Here is a 14443-nt window from a genome sequence, read left to right as displayed (position 1 = left end):
AAAGAGTCAAGCTTGGCAGAGAAACTACTGTCTTAACTTCCATCACGCGTTGTGAAAAACATGATAATATTCTAATTTCATTGCCTCTGAAATGTTCTGCTGTAAACGTTTGGATTTTATATACTGATACTTTTCATTTTAACAGTTTATTTTACTGTGTAGAAAATAGTTATGGTGTAAATGATCATTATTAAGAATATTTGTTTTAGTTGGAGAGTAAATGTTAAACAGAAGTGTTTATATTGCATTATTTCAGTGTACCCAATACCGCCACATCCTAGGAAAAATGCCACAGAAAAATGCCACAGAAAAAAAAACAATATATACCCCTCGAAATGTAAAGCACTTGCTTTGTTGATCCGCTTTAAGAATATTACTTTAAATAAAATACAATACACTACTTGCATATACTTGTAACTGGCATCTGAAATGTTTAGTAATTTACATATATTAGCATATAAAGTAATTGGCACAGATGCCAAGGAAGCAGTGGCAAACAGATTAATTGTCATGCAGCAGTCGCAGTGACATAGTTAAAAATGAGCTCCTTTTAAGAAGCCAATTATCATAGAATCTCCAAAGTAGCCTTTTTTTTCATCAGTGATTCTCTTCATAGTCTCATTCTCACCCACACACCCACAAACACATGCCACACACACACATGCCACACACACACATGTATACACAAATGCAAAATATGCATACTGTAGTATTACTATCGAGCCGTGCTTAAATGTATTAATATTGTAAATGCGCAGCCTTCGCTCTCAAGTTTCGCCTTTGAAATTTCGCCTCTCAGCACCCTTGTCGGAAAACACACGCGTTCGTCTTTGTATGAAGAAAGAGACGAACAAACACTGGATCCACACATGTTTAGTATAGTGAGAATACATTATGAGTTTCTGGAGATGGAATGGAGTATGTAAGGCTTCTGAGGTTTCCAGTCGTATAAACACTCTGCTTTTAACACACTACAGTACAACTCTTGATCTAAAGACAGGTACTGTAATGTTAGTCGTATTTAGAGTCCATGAGAATTGGGGTATTTTCTACCTCATGACCTGTGCCTGTTTGCTAGTATATACAGATGTAGGATCCTCATTTCAGCCAGCTAGCTTCAGCAGGAAAAGAATCCTGCAGGAACAGGAAATGTTAATTATTGTGTGGATTATAATTAATGGACGGTTTTGTAGGGGTTGATACATTTTTTCATTAGGGAAAATCAAGTGTGACATTACAAAGTGGGAATGACAAACTTTAGTTGCCCTTTTAAACTCATACACTACACGTTTGCGTTTCCTGTAGTGTAGGGAAATTCTCTGCAACAAAAGAGTGATCAAATTAAAGATCCGTGTTTTTTTTTAGTAGTAACTCTCTCTGGGCACGTCTGGGTCTCATTGTCAGATGACACCCACACTTCACATTTACAATATATCAACATGATGATAATAAACTGTTCTATCCCATTCCGCTTCCATATTCTAAAGACACATTCCAGAATATATTTACAGTACATTCCAGAGTGTCTGGGAATGGCCTGCAGGGTCACTTTCTGCAGCTGACTAAGTTGGGGATTGAACCAGTCCATGTGTAAGGTTTTCCACGTGGGGTTATAGATGGTGGTGTGGCCAGCCTACAGCGGCAGCAGCAGCCCCAGTTCATCCCCTGTAATAGTTGGATGGTGCCTCCATTTACGGGTCTGTCTGAGGGAATGCACAGCTAACAAATGAGTTAGTTTAGTTGCCAAGACCACTGTTCAGGGAGAGGGGCTTAAGCGGCTCCTGTTCTCGCTGCCATTGTGCGCTGGCCATCTTAAATAATATTGAGATTACACCAGGGACAAAAGCCCGCGGAGGATCCTTTTGTGGCGAGGCAGACATGTAAGGAGGGGAACAATACCCATAGTGAAGAATGACACTGTCGTTGTTTGACAATGTAGTGCTGTGATTACAGAGGAACAAAAGTAACAGTTTTTGGCAAATAAAATACATATTTGTGGAGTGTGATGAGGTGGAGGTGGTGTATTTTTGATAAAAGTTTGCTTTGTATGGTGATGCAGAGGAGCGGTTTGTGTTTCAGCTCCTCTTCAGTTATGAGTGTGTGTGTGTTTGTGTGTTTGACGCTCACAGTGAAGTACCTCAAGGCCCCCAACCTTGCACACACACACACACGTTACCTTAGCTTAAACTGCACCAGGGGTATGGCCTAGTCATCTCGTCCCCTCTCTTGGCCCCTGTATGCCGTGTGTGTGTGTGTGTGCATGTGTGCGTGCGTGCGTGTGTGTGTGTGCGTGCACGCTTGTGCATGTTTGTGTCTGTATATATATATATATATATATATATGTGTGTGTGTATTTGGATTCCTTAATGACTTTATAATTCCAGGCCAGCAGGAACCTGCCTTTATGTCTATTAGTTTAGTAGCCTGGCAAACAAAGGGAGTCTGTGCCCATGGCACCGTGCCAGCAGAAGCTCCAGACGTAAAAAGTACTTGTCCATCTGTGTTGCCTTCCTTCTAAAGCTCGCTGTGTAGCTCTCTCTCTTTTTCCTCCTCCTCCTCGTCTCCTCTTGCCTCTTTCTTTTTTGGGGTGGATGTGAGATTCTGTCTGCTCCTCCTATCTTCCTCCTTTCCTTTTTTCATCTCTCCTTTTTTTTGGTGGGGGTGTGAAATGGTCTCTCGTGCTCTGTGTCGGTTTAAGGAGAGAGGGAAAAATCAACCCAACGAGACATCACCATCCCTACCCTGGTGTTCTGCTCCCTCTGTCTGAGGCTATTGATCTCTCCGACGACCAATCGAGTGCAAAAAGAGTGTTTACTGGGATGAGAGAGACAGGATAAGCCCATTCAAGCGGGTGGGGGGGGGTGTCATTGTTGTGTGTAGACACACACTGCTGCTGTGTGGCGGATATGCCTGTATCACAGTGCCAGTATGGAATGTATGGTTGTTTTCAGAATACCTTCCCTATTGCGTTAATTAAGTACTGTGAATTATTCTGAAAATCAAGTCAAATCAAATTTTATTTGTCACATGCGCTGAATACAACAGGTGTAGATTTGACAGTGAAATGCTAATTTATGAGCTCTTTCCCAACAATGGAGAGTTAGAAAGCATGATTTAAAAAAAATAATAATAAGGGAAAGAAGGAAATAGTAACACAATAAAATAACAATTACAAGGCTCAATACAAGGAGTATTTGTATTTTGTACCGGTACCGATTCAATGTGCAGGGGTATGAGGTAGTTGAGGTAATTGAGGTATATACAGTACATGCAGGTTGGGATAAAAGTGTCAAGGCAATCAGGATAGATAATAAACAGAGTAGCTGCATCATATGTGAAGAGTATGAAAGTGTGTCTATGTATGAGGGTGTGTGTGACGTCAATATGCATGTGTGAGCGTGTGTGTGTGTGTGTGTGTGTGTGTGTGTGTGTGTGTGTGTGTGTGTGTGTGTGTGTGTTGGAGTGTCAGTGTAGTATGTGTGAGTGTGTGGGTAGAGTCCAGTGAGTGTACATAAAGCAAGTGCAAGAATGTGGGGTGTGAACAAAAGGGGGGTCAATGCAAATAGTCCGGGTAGCCATTTGATTAACTGTTTAGCAGTTTTATGGCTTGGGGGTAGAAGCTGTTCAGGTGCCTTTTGTTCCCAGACTTGGCACTCCGGTACCGCTTGCCGTGCGTTAGCAGAGAGAACAGTCTATGACTTGGGTGACTAGAGGGCCTTTAGGGCCTTCCTCTCACACCACCTGGTGTAGAGGTCCTGGATGGCTGGGAGCTCAGTCCCTGTGATGTACTGGACCGTATGCACTACCCTCTGTAGCACCTTGCAGACGGATGCCAAGAAGATGCCATACCAAGCGGTGATGCAGCCAGTCAAGATGCTCTCAATGGTGCAGCAGTAGAACTTTTTCAGGATCGGAGGGCCCATGCCAAATCCATTCAGTCTCCTGAGGGGTAATAGGCGTTGTCGTGCCCTCTTCATGACTGTGTTGGTGTGTTTGGACCATGATAGGTCCTTAGTGATGTGGACACTGAGGAACGCTCTCGACTCTGCCCTTCATTTCCTGTAGTCCAGGATCAGCTCCTTTGTCATCCTGATGTTGAGGGAGAGGTTGTTGTCCTGGCACCACAATGCCAGGTCTCTGACCTTTTCCATGTAGTCTGTCTCATTGTCGTCGGTGATAAGGCCTACCACCGTCATGTTGTCGGCAAACTTAATGATGATGTTAGAGTCGTGCTTGGCCACACAGTCGTGGGTGAACAGGGAGTACAGGAGGGCACTAAGCATGCACCCCTGATGGGCCCCCGTGTTAAAGGTCAGCGTGGTAGATGTGTTTTTTCCTACCCCCACCACATGGGGGTGGCCCGTCAGGATGTCCAGGATCCAGTTGCAGAGGGAGGTATTTAATCCCTGGGTCCTTAGTTTAGTGATGAGCTTTGAGGGAGGGCACTATGGTGTTGAGCTGGAGTCACTGAGCTGTAGTCAATGAACAGCATTCTCAGGTAGGTGTTCCTTTTTTCCAGGTGGGAAAGAGCAGTGTGGAGTGCAATAGAGATTGCATCATCTTTGGATCTGTTGGGGTGGTATGCGAATTACCGTGGGTCCAGGGTGTCTGGGATGAGCCATGATCAAACTTTCAACACATTTCATGGCTACAGATATGTAGAGATAGGGTCTGGACTATGGTGGTCTGCTTGAAACATCCTAGGTATTACAGACTGGGTCAGGGAGAGGTTGAAAATGTCTGCGAACTTGCCAGTGAACTCCCTGGACAGCTTGCAGCTGGGTTTTCTTTTGTAATCCGTGATCATTTGCAAGCCCTGCCACATCCGATGAGTGTCAGCGCCGGTGTAGTAGAATTTGATCTTGGTCCTGTATTGACACTTTGCCTGATAGTTCATCGGAGGGCATAGCGTGATTTTTTAAAATAATCGTCCGGATTAGCGTCCCACTCCTTGAACCCGGCAGCTCTAGCCTTAGCTCAGTGCGGATGTTGCCTGTAATCCATGGTTTCTGTTTGGGATATGTACGTACGGTCACTGTGGGGATGACGTCGTCAATGCACTCATTAATGAAGCCGGTTACTGATGTGGTAAATTCCTCAATGCCATCGGATGAATCCCGAAGTATATTCCAGTCTTTGCAAAACAGTCCTGTAGCTTTGCATCCGCTTCACCGGACCACTTCCATGTTGAGTGTGTCACTGGTACTTCCTGTTTGACTTTTTGCTTGTGAACAGGAATCAGAAGGATAGATTTTTGGTCAGATTTGCCAAATGGAGGGCGTTGATAATGATGACATATACAGTTGAGATGCTACTGAGTCTACAGACAGTTTGTTGAACATCTCTAGATGGACTACAGACATTTTCTTGTTGAAAGTCAACAGACATACAGTTGGCATGTTACTGATAAGTTACTGGTATGTAACTGATAAGGGACGGCAGGTAGCATAGCAAGAAGCCTAAGAGTGTAGGGCCAGTAACCGAAAGGTCGCTGGTTTGAATCCCTTTTCCCTTTGATAGTCTGTGGAGCACCTACAGACGAACTATCGAAAGAACGTGTTACGCATGTGAACTGCAAGGGTGATAGATAGTCCTGATACTCCGAGGCACCATTTAAGTGTTGGATATTGTTGTATTTACATTCCTCTCACAGCCATGTTCATTTTGCATTGATAACCTTCCCTAACACTTCGTTGCTGCACCCATGTGACATAGTGGTGGAAGACTGACAACCTAGCATAAGAGCTGGTGACCCATTGAAGATGGCATTGCAATTGCATTCAGGATAGGCATACTGTTGCTATCACATTCATTACACATTGTGAATATTATAAAACCTGTATAGTGGTTTTATGTACCAACGTGCGATATGAGACTGATATGTGCCACACACAATGTGCTACCAGCGCGTATTGTAAATGGCATTATGATTGTATTCAGAATTCCAGATTGATGCCCTGTGAATCGACTTCAACAATTACGCCGTTAGGTCTGTTTTCATATGACATACTAATGCAAGAATGTTATGTACTCTAACATAGAAACCATAAACGTTGCCTCCAACAGAAAAGAAGCACAATGTGATCATCTCTGGAGTCTTCTGGAGTCCGGGTCCTTTTTTTTCTGGGGCCACAGTCATCCTAAATCATTACACTCTTGATACACACATCGCCATGATCTTATTAACATGTCAGTGTGATGGTCCTACACATTGTCTGATGGTTGTGACGGTTTCTGTGTTTCCCCGTGGCAGAGAGCGAGCATGGGGTGTAGCTCCAGTGTGGTGGTCATACACATTGTCTGAGGGTTGTGACGGTTTCTGTGTTTCCCCGTGGCAGAGAGCGAGCATGGGGTGTAGCTCCAGTGTGGTGGTCATACACATTGTCTGAGGGTTGTGACGGTTTCTGTGTTTCCCCGTGGCAGAGAGCGAGCATGGGGTGTAGCTCCAGTGTGGTGGTCATACACATTGTCTGAGGGTTGTGACGGTTTCTGTGTTTCCCCGTGGCAGAGAGCGAGCATGGGGTGTAGCTCCAGTGTGGTGGTCATACACATTGTCTGAGGGTTGTGACGGTTTCTGTGTTTCCCCGTGGCAGAGAGCGAGCATGGGGTGTAGCTCCAGTGTGGTGGTCATACACATTGTCTGAGGGTTGTGACGGTTTCTGTGTTTCCCCGTGGCAGAGAGCGAGCATGGGGTGTAGCTCCAGTGTGGTGGTCATACACATTGTCTGAGGGTTGTGACGGTTTCTGTGTTTCCCCGTGGCAGAGAGCGAGCATGGGGTGTAGCTCCAGTGTGGTGGTCATACACATTGTCTGAGGGTTGTGACGGTTTCTGTGTTTCCCCGTGGCAGAGAGCGAGGATGGGGTGTAGCTCCAGTGTGGTGGTCACGCTGCTCCTTTGTATAAAACGTTGCGTGCTCTTTATACAGCATATGGTCATTATTGCGGTGTGTCAACCTTGTGTGTCAGAAGGGAGCTGGGCTACACAGTATACGGCTATATTCCAATTGAACCCACATTCACAATCTTTACAGATGGTCTTTTTCCCATGGTCAAAATAACATCTGACAATGGTATTGTAAAACAAATAAAAATGACTATTACTAAGTAGGTAGTCTCCCCTCTTAGGTAGATGCTTCCAGTGTTCAGAATAAGAAGTGTGTGTGTGTGTGTGTGTGTGTGTGCGTGCGTGCGTGCGTGCGTGTGTGTGAACCACGCAGAACGCTGTAGCCTATACTGTCTGTTTACTGTACAATGCGGGATGAACATGCTAGTACTACACACAATGTGCTACCAGAAGAAACGTCCATCCGGCGAGAGGCCTTGCTCCACTCCTCACTAGTCTGCTACTGCGTTCGGGAGCATGGCAGGCGGACAGCTCCTTGCTCCTCTCCCCTCTCCTCCTCTCTCTCTCATCACAGCGCTGCATGGCCAGAGCAGATCAGAAACCTTCACTGTATGTTTTACTCTGGGGTTGTTTTGATCTTCTTCAAGACAGAGAGCAGCTTTTTTTTCACACACACACACACACACACACACACACACACACACACACACACACGCTAATTGTCTTTGAACAATGCACTGTTTGAACAGGGTAATGCGGCAAGCTGCAACTCAGCTGGAAAGGATGAATCCACTGTTGTCACCTGATGTTATCAGTGCTGGGATTTCATTAAAAAGGGAGGACGGTGTTGGGGATTGGGGGATGTGCTGTTGTTGGACAGACAGACCGACGGGCAGGCAGGTCCCAAACTTCAAACAGAGTCAGAAGGAGGAGAGGTGTAGCACCCAGACAGCCTTCAGTGCAGGGGAGGAGTGACACTGAGAGGAGCACAAAGCGAACGAGTAGAGCACCTGCCTGGCTGTCTGGGCGTACCTGTGTGCTGTTAAATCATTAATTAGGGTGTGGGCTGTGCACTCGGCACTCAACACCTCCCCTTCTATCACCGAGCCAGGGATATCCTCACTAGAACGCTCTGTGACTGGCTGTGCATATCTGTGTTTAAGTTAAAAAAAACTGAGCATTGTAAATGTTACTCAAGATAATGCCTAAAACCTGTGTGTGTGTGTGTGTGTGTGTGTGTGTGTGCGCCCTTGCGCACTCGTGTGTACTGCATATATGACCTCGCCGGCAGTACAGTATGTTGTCACTGGCATCTCTTTCTCCTCCCCCCTCCCTCTCTCTCCCTCCTCCACTTCTCTTGCGCTCTCTCTTGTGCTTTCTCTCTCTCCAGAAGGCAGCGGCTGTGAACTCTGACTTTCTGACTCTGGCAGTGAGAGTCACCAGCCGCTGATTTGCTCTCCTCATCTCCTTCTCCTCTCCTCCTCTCCCTGTCTTTCTCTCTCCTACTCCAGAAGGCTGGAGCAGCGTGCTCTGCATGCCCCCATCTCTCTCACCCTCCTCCCTCTCCCCCGGCAGGCAGCAGTGTTGGCACGGCTTGAAGCGGGGTGTCGGGTTGGGTGCCGGGGGTGTGGGTGGCACAGGGCGGTTGGAACGGGTAGAGCGGAAGGCTGTGTGGTGCCTGTGCCTCCTCTCCTGGCTGCTGTGCGGCGAGCGTGCCCTCTGTCACTCACGCAGAGACGCCCTGTCCAACTGTCACTTCCTGACAGCCTGATAATCAATCTCTTTATTAACTGCTCTGCTGCAGACCGGCCCGGCCGCGCGGTGGGGAGGAGGAGGAGGGAGAAGGAGACCCATACACTGCTGCCTCTGCTTCACAGTAACACATGGGCCTGGACATGGGTTGGGTTGGTGTGGGTTTTGCTCGGGCTGCGGTTGAGTGTGGGTGGGTGGGTAGTCACTGCGGGATGACAGCAGGTCTACGCAGGGTTCCATCCCCAACGCTGAAAGAATCACACCGGTGCGCTGGAGGGCCTGGTCGTCACGCCGATAATTTATGAGGAGGAAACAGCATCTCTAATGCTGTCCTCCAGCCAGCTCGCTACGCGTCAGATCTCTCTACTCTCTACTCTCTCTCTATCTCTCTCTCTCTCTCTTTCTTTCTCTCTCGATCTCTCTCTCTCTTTCTCTCTCGCTCGCTCTCTCTCTCTCTCTCGCTCTCTCTCTCTCTCTCTCTCTCTCTCTCTTTCTCTCACTCTCTCTCGATCTCTCTCTAAACACAACATGGCAGCAAGAAGCATCTGTGTGTTTGTTCTCCTACTTCCTCATGAGTTCCCCTCTATCATATAGAACTCAAAGAAACACAAAGGAATAGATAAATAAATAAGAATAAGACGAGATGGAAAGACAGTGCTGTAGAAGATGAAATATGCATCCTGTGGTCCTCCCTACTGTACTCTACTGTACTCAGTGTCTTTGACTGTTTGTCATTTCCAGGAGGACTTTCTGATGGAGACACAGAAGAGTCTACTGAGAGAGATCAGTGAGCTCTGCACGGGGAACGCTGCACGTCACCGCATCGCCGCGGAAACAGAGCTGCCGTGGCCCGACTCCTCTGAGACCCGCTGACAATCCCACAACATGACTGAAACGGATACACACACGTGCACGCAGACGCACACTTTCTCTCCCTCACTCTCTGTCACGCACACATACACAGACGTCCTGTCCTAATGTCCATCCCAAACAGTTGACTAGCAGATATATTTGAATAATAATTCTATGGCAAATAATGATAACCATAAAACTCCAAATCTGGGTAATAAAGCCGGAGCTCTGCTCCCTAATGAAACTTAGGGGTATGTCCCAAATAGCACCCCTATTCCTTATGTAGTGCACTACTTTTGACCCGGACCAATGGGGCTTTGGTCAAAAGTAGTGCACTAGGTAGCGAATAGGGTGACATTTTGGATGTAGCCCCGCTGTTCCCAGGGTAATGCTCCTGCCTAGGCTCACACACTTTCCATGAAGCAATATTGCAAGCACACTCAAAACGTGAATCACCTAGAAATGAAGAGAGCTGTTCTCTCTCTTCTCCCCCCCCCCCCCCCCCCCCCGTCTCCCTCGTTTAATGTCCCCGGAGTGTGATGCGGACTAAAGCTCTGTTGATACGGAAAGGTGTGTGTGTGTCATGACTAATGTTCAGGGGAGCACTCTTGTGTCTGGTTGTTACTTATGTTCCACAGCATCATCTGCATGACAGCCACAACTGAACTGAACTCTGCTAACTTACATTGGCACATGGACAGCCTCAGGTATGTCACACAGTTTCAGCGACGGCAGTTTGCCTTTTGTTTTCATTGCGCTGTCTTGCGTCTTTTATGAGTTTTCACATAATGAGTTTGTACCCTGGTATTTTTAGGATTCATGTTCAGAAACTTGATGTAGTTCTTAACAGATATGAACATTTCAATCATTGGTTTGGAGCTTCTGGTAAAACTATTTTAGATGGACTGAGGGAAGAAGGGATCAAAATGCTTCACATCAACAGGGAACGGGACTATTTTAATGTTGTAGTATATGACTTCATTTCTCTATCTAGGATTTTATATACGTATGATGATGTCATCTCGTTGTTGCTGTGTGTTTGTCACACTTACAAAAAAGTGTATATTTGTCACACGGATTTGTTTCTGCAGTAAAAAAAAAGGAATGACAGAATTGCAGCTAAGGAAGGCATTACTTGATTTTGACATACGCATCATAAAAATGAGAGCGTGGGCAAAATGCTTCTCTGCATAACCACTCTGTTAATGTATAGGCTAATACATAGTACTTACGGTACTTACTGGTCACCATTTCCACTTTGAATCATACAGGGATTGAAGTTTGTAGTGATTCTGATGGATTTGTGCTTTTTGTGGCTATAACAATTACAAAACTTTGTGCACTTTTTGTTAAATACCAAATAAATACCAATTCAAAAACCCATTTTCCCCTCTGTTTTCTCTCATGTCTATTTGCGTCCCAAATGGCCCCTTGAGGGCCTGGTCAAAAGTAGTGCACTACATAGGGATTAAGGTGCCGTTTGGGACGTAACCCATTTCTCTCCTCTCCTCTAAATCCATGTTTATTAAAGATCTGCTGATTGACAGATGAGGGTAGACAGGTGTATTTAACAGGGGATGATCTCTCCCTCTTTGTCCTTGGGTGTGAATTGGGTTTCACACTGCCTGGATAACCACCCAAACACCCCTGCCGGCCAGTCCCTTCCCCTGGTGGCCTCTCACACCCCCTCCTTCCTTTCAGCTCGGGCAGGAGTGTGTCTGTGACTGTGTGTTTGTGTAGAGGGGGTGATGTGGTAGAGTTAGAAGCAGATTGGCAGAGCAGCATGGAGCACCCCTGCCCCCCTTAGTTCACTGTGCCCAAACCCACACACTCCACCTGATGTTTTAACAAAGGCCTCCATCTCCACCATCGGCAGCACCCACCACAACCATGGCCATGGCTCCCTCCCAACCTCCAAGCCCCAGCCAGCCCCTACCTGAGCCAGGTCAGCCACAGCCAGGTCCAACCCTAGCTCCAAGCCTCTAGCCAGGCCCCATCCCAGCGGAGCCTCCACAATCCTGGAATCAACTAGGTATGAAACCTGATGGCAGCGAGACGACGGAGAGACAGAAGCAGATGCACTGACAGTGGGAGTAGGGCTGGGTCCTCTACGGCTGCTGCACATGAGTGAAACACCTACACCCTTTATCACGTTTGGGAAAATCAGTGAGAAACAGCACAGGGTCTGCACTATTAGCACTTCATTCAACCTATTTGTTTGGTTTAATCCCACACATATGAAAACGGGGGGAAATAATGACTAAATAACTGCTTGTGTAGTTAGGCTTAGAAGTGCTGAACACATTTTTTTACGAAAGCAACTTTTAGTTTGCGATTAAACATTGTTACCGTAACAGATGCTGGACACATGTTAATGACCCACTTAATATCCACTTTTAGACATATCAAAGTAGTAAAGCTGCAGCGCAGGGGAAATCTGCAGCACCGATGGAGAATAGGTCAGAGGGAGTTTGATCATTTCTCCTACACTGACAATTATGGGCAAGCAATTAGACAGGACAGTAGCATACATTACTAATGAGCAATGCTCTAACGAAGACCACCTCAACTCTCCCATCCATCACGGAGAAATAGCCCTGACTTTCCAATAGGAATGAGAGCAACACACAGAAACACACACACAGAGCTCAACAGAGCCTGCTGTTGCAGCGGGGCTCTTGGAGGTGTTCCCCTAGTTTGATGAATTTCCATCCCTGCTGTAAATGTGGCTGCTTCTCCTTCTCTCCTCTTCCCCCCTGTCAACACAATCCCTCTGTCGATCCGTTGTGAGGCCGGGGCGCGGTGGGGGCCGTTCCGCCCCTTGCGGTGTCCTCTAGGCACTCACTGGGCCACCTCTTTCCCCGCCCCGCCTGAACGCACCCCCTCCCTCTGTCAGCGCCTGTCATCTACTTCCGAAAGCTGGCATGGCCCAGCCGGAAGAGGGAGAGTGATTGTCCCGTCGCCCCACCACTTTCCCTCTCTTTTTCCTCCTCCTCCTCCAAATAATTTCCTTGGTACTTATCAGTGGCATGTTAATGAATCTGCCTTGCCATTACAATAGGCAGAAACTAACTTCAGAAGGAGAAAGAAGGAGGAAGCTCTCACTCTGGGCTTGCTATGCTGTCCTCACACACTAATGAGAGAGAGCAGCTTCTTGGCTTTGACAGAGGAGGATGTTTGGAGCAGAAGAGTAGTGCCTCTGCTGTGTGTGTGTTGATCATGTAAGGTGAGAGTTTTCACACTTGGGATATAAATGAAAGCTACTGAGGATATTTCAAAGTCAAGCATGTTTTCACAGGGAAGGGGTGTGTGTGTGTGTAGGAAATGCTGGAAATGTTCAGGTGCCACTTATTTAGAGGGTGGCTCATTTATACTCATCTAAAGGACAAAGCACTCAAAATAACTCGAGACGGACACAAATACAAAGCTGAGAATAAGAACAATTAATATAGTTGTGTTTTTGTAATATTTAGCAATTTGATTGTCTTTGCATATTTCCCCATAAAGCAAAGCAAAACAATATTGTCTGTAAGCTTGAAGCTGTCCTCTAGAAATATAATGTTGACAAATTATTATAAAGGTAGGTGACGTCTCTCACAGACTTCGCCTGCCTAGCACCCCCTTTAATCAATGAAAGCATTTTCCAGACCTCCCGACAGTGAGTGGAGCAGACAATAAATATTGGCAGAAAAGAAAAATGTGTCGTCCTCCCGACTCGAGGGGCACATAATGATATTCACAAGGAGACCACCCGCAGAGACGGAAGGCAAACTGTTCCTAAGCAACAAAACACATTTTCTTTCTGAACGCCAATGAGGCAAGGTTTTCTGGGGGAATATCTCCCCACCAAGTTAAGGCCTCGGCTCATGGTGTGTGTGTGTGTGTGTGTGAAAGAGACATTCCTCCATGGCTTAAGCGGCTTTAAGGAACAGTGACCAGCATCACACAGTGGATTCTGTCCACCTGCAGCTCAGCATATTGACCCTGTGATATAGTAAGCTATAACTGCTTAAATTGGGTAATGTGCTGTAATGTGCTGAATTTCTTTATGGTAAAGATTAATGTATCTATTTATGATTAAACATATATATACAAATAAAATACAATGTCTAGTGTATAATTGTTGTTATTAGTAAAGCCAAAAAACTACATTATCACAATTAGCCCATAGCTGAGGCAAGGCTGCCACCTAGTGTTATAATGCTGCCATTCAAAAGCAGTAGAGACTGACCCCTGTTGGATGATATTGGACATGACACCAATCTATTACAAAGGATGCATCTCTATAGTCTTTTGTGGCTTCCCCTTCTCTCCTAGTCTCCTCTCCAACAATTGCATGGATCAGAAAAGCTGAAAAGCAATATGCAACGTGGAGGTGGATGTCAACCACTATTTTCCCCTGTGAAGGTATCAGTTCAGATGACGAAAGGGAGACTAGAAGAAGGTAATGTAGCCTAACTGTCAAGAATCTGTATTACTTTCCCCCCGAATAAAACAATTTCAACAACAAAGACAAGTACATCGTATTTAGTTTGAGGGGAAAATTCTGTAAAAGTCAAAGTAAAATGCATATTTTTACCTCAAATCTGTGGTTTGATTTACGCCTACATATCAAAATGGAAAATATAAAAACACAGCTTGAAATTGTGTTGTGTTGTTGTGGCTCGCGCTACAATGTTCTCAAACAAAGTGATTTCCCAGTGTGGTGATTAAGCATGTACAATGAAATAATTTGGTGTTCCAGTACAGCTAATTATGTACACTTAGAGCTGCGAGTGGAAACATGAGAGAGTGACGCAATTAGCTGCCATTTTTAACATTTATCCTTTGAAATCACAAGCCAAATCAAAGTCATTATGACCCGACTGGGTCTACTTTTAAGTTACCAAGCGCACCCAAGTTCATTACGCAAATTAACATGTTAATTAGCTGTTGGCTTCAGTCAGGCTTTTTTTTCTCCAGTTTTCAGGGCTTTTAAGTAATGGTCTGCAGAAA

At 45.8% G+C, this 14443-nt stretch overlaps 1 protein-coding gene across 1 annotated transcript in view; it reads left to right on the top strand.

Annotated features, from left to right (window-relative positions):
* The window catches only part of si:dkey-288a3.2 (protein phosphatase 1 regulatory subunit 37), a 72151-nt gene extending 61320 nt beyond the window's left edge, over nt 1–10831 (top strand). The window contains exon 12 of the mRNA XM_090209698.1: nt 9338–10831. Within this exon, the coding sequence (XP_090065824.1) occupies nt 9338–9469 (132 nt within the window). The 3' untranslated portion in view covers nt 9470–10831. The remainder of the gene's footprint in view (nt 1–9337) is intronic.
* The last annotated feature ends 3612 nt before the right edge of the window (nt 10832–14443 follow it).

Source organism: Oncorhynchus mykiss, chromosome 19 (assembly GCF_057628025.1).
Source record: "Oncorhynchus mykiss isolate SJ-2025 chromosome 19, ASM5762802v1, whole genome shotgun sequence".
Lineage (NCBI taxonomy): Eukaryota > Metazoa > Chordata > Actinopteri > Salmoniformes > Salmonidae > Oncorhynchus > Oncorhynchus mykiss.
This window is presented reverse-complemented; position numbering and strand designations above follow the sequence as displayed.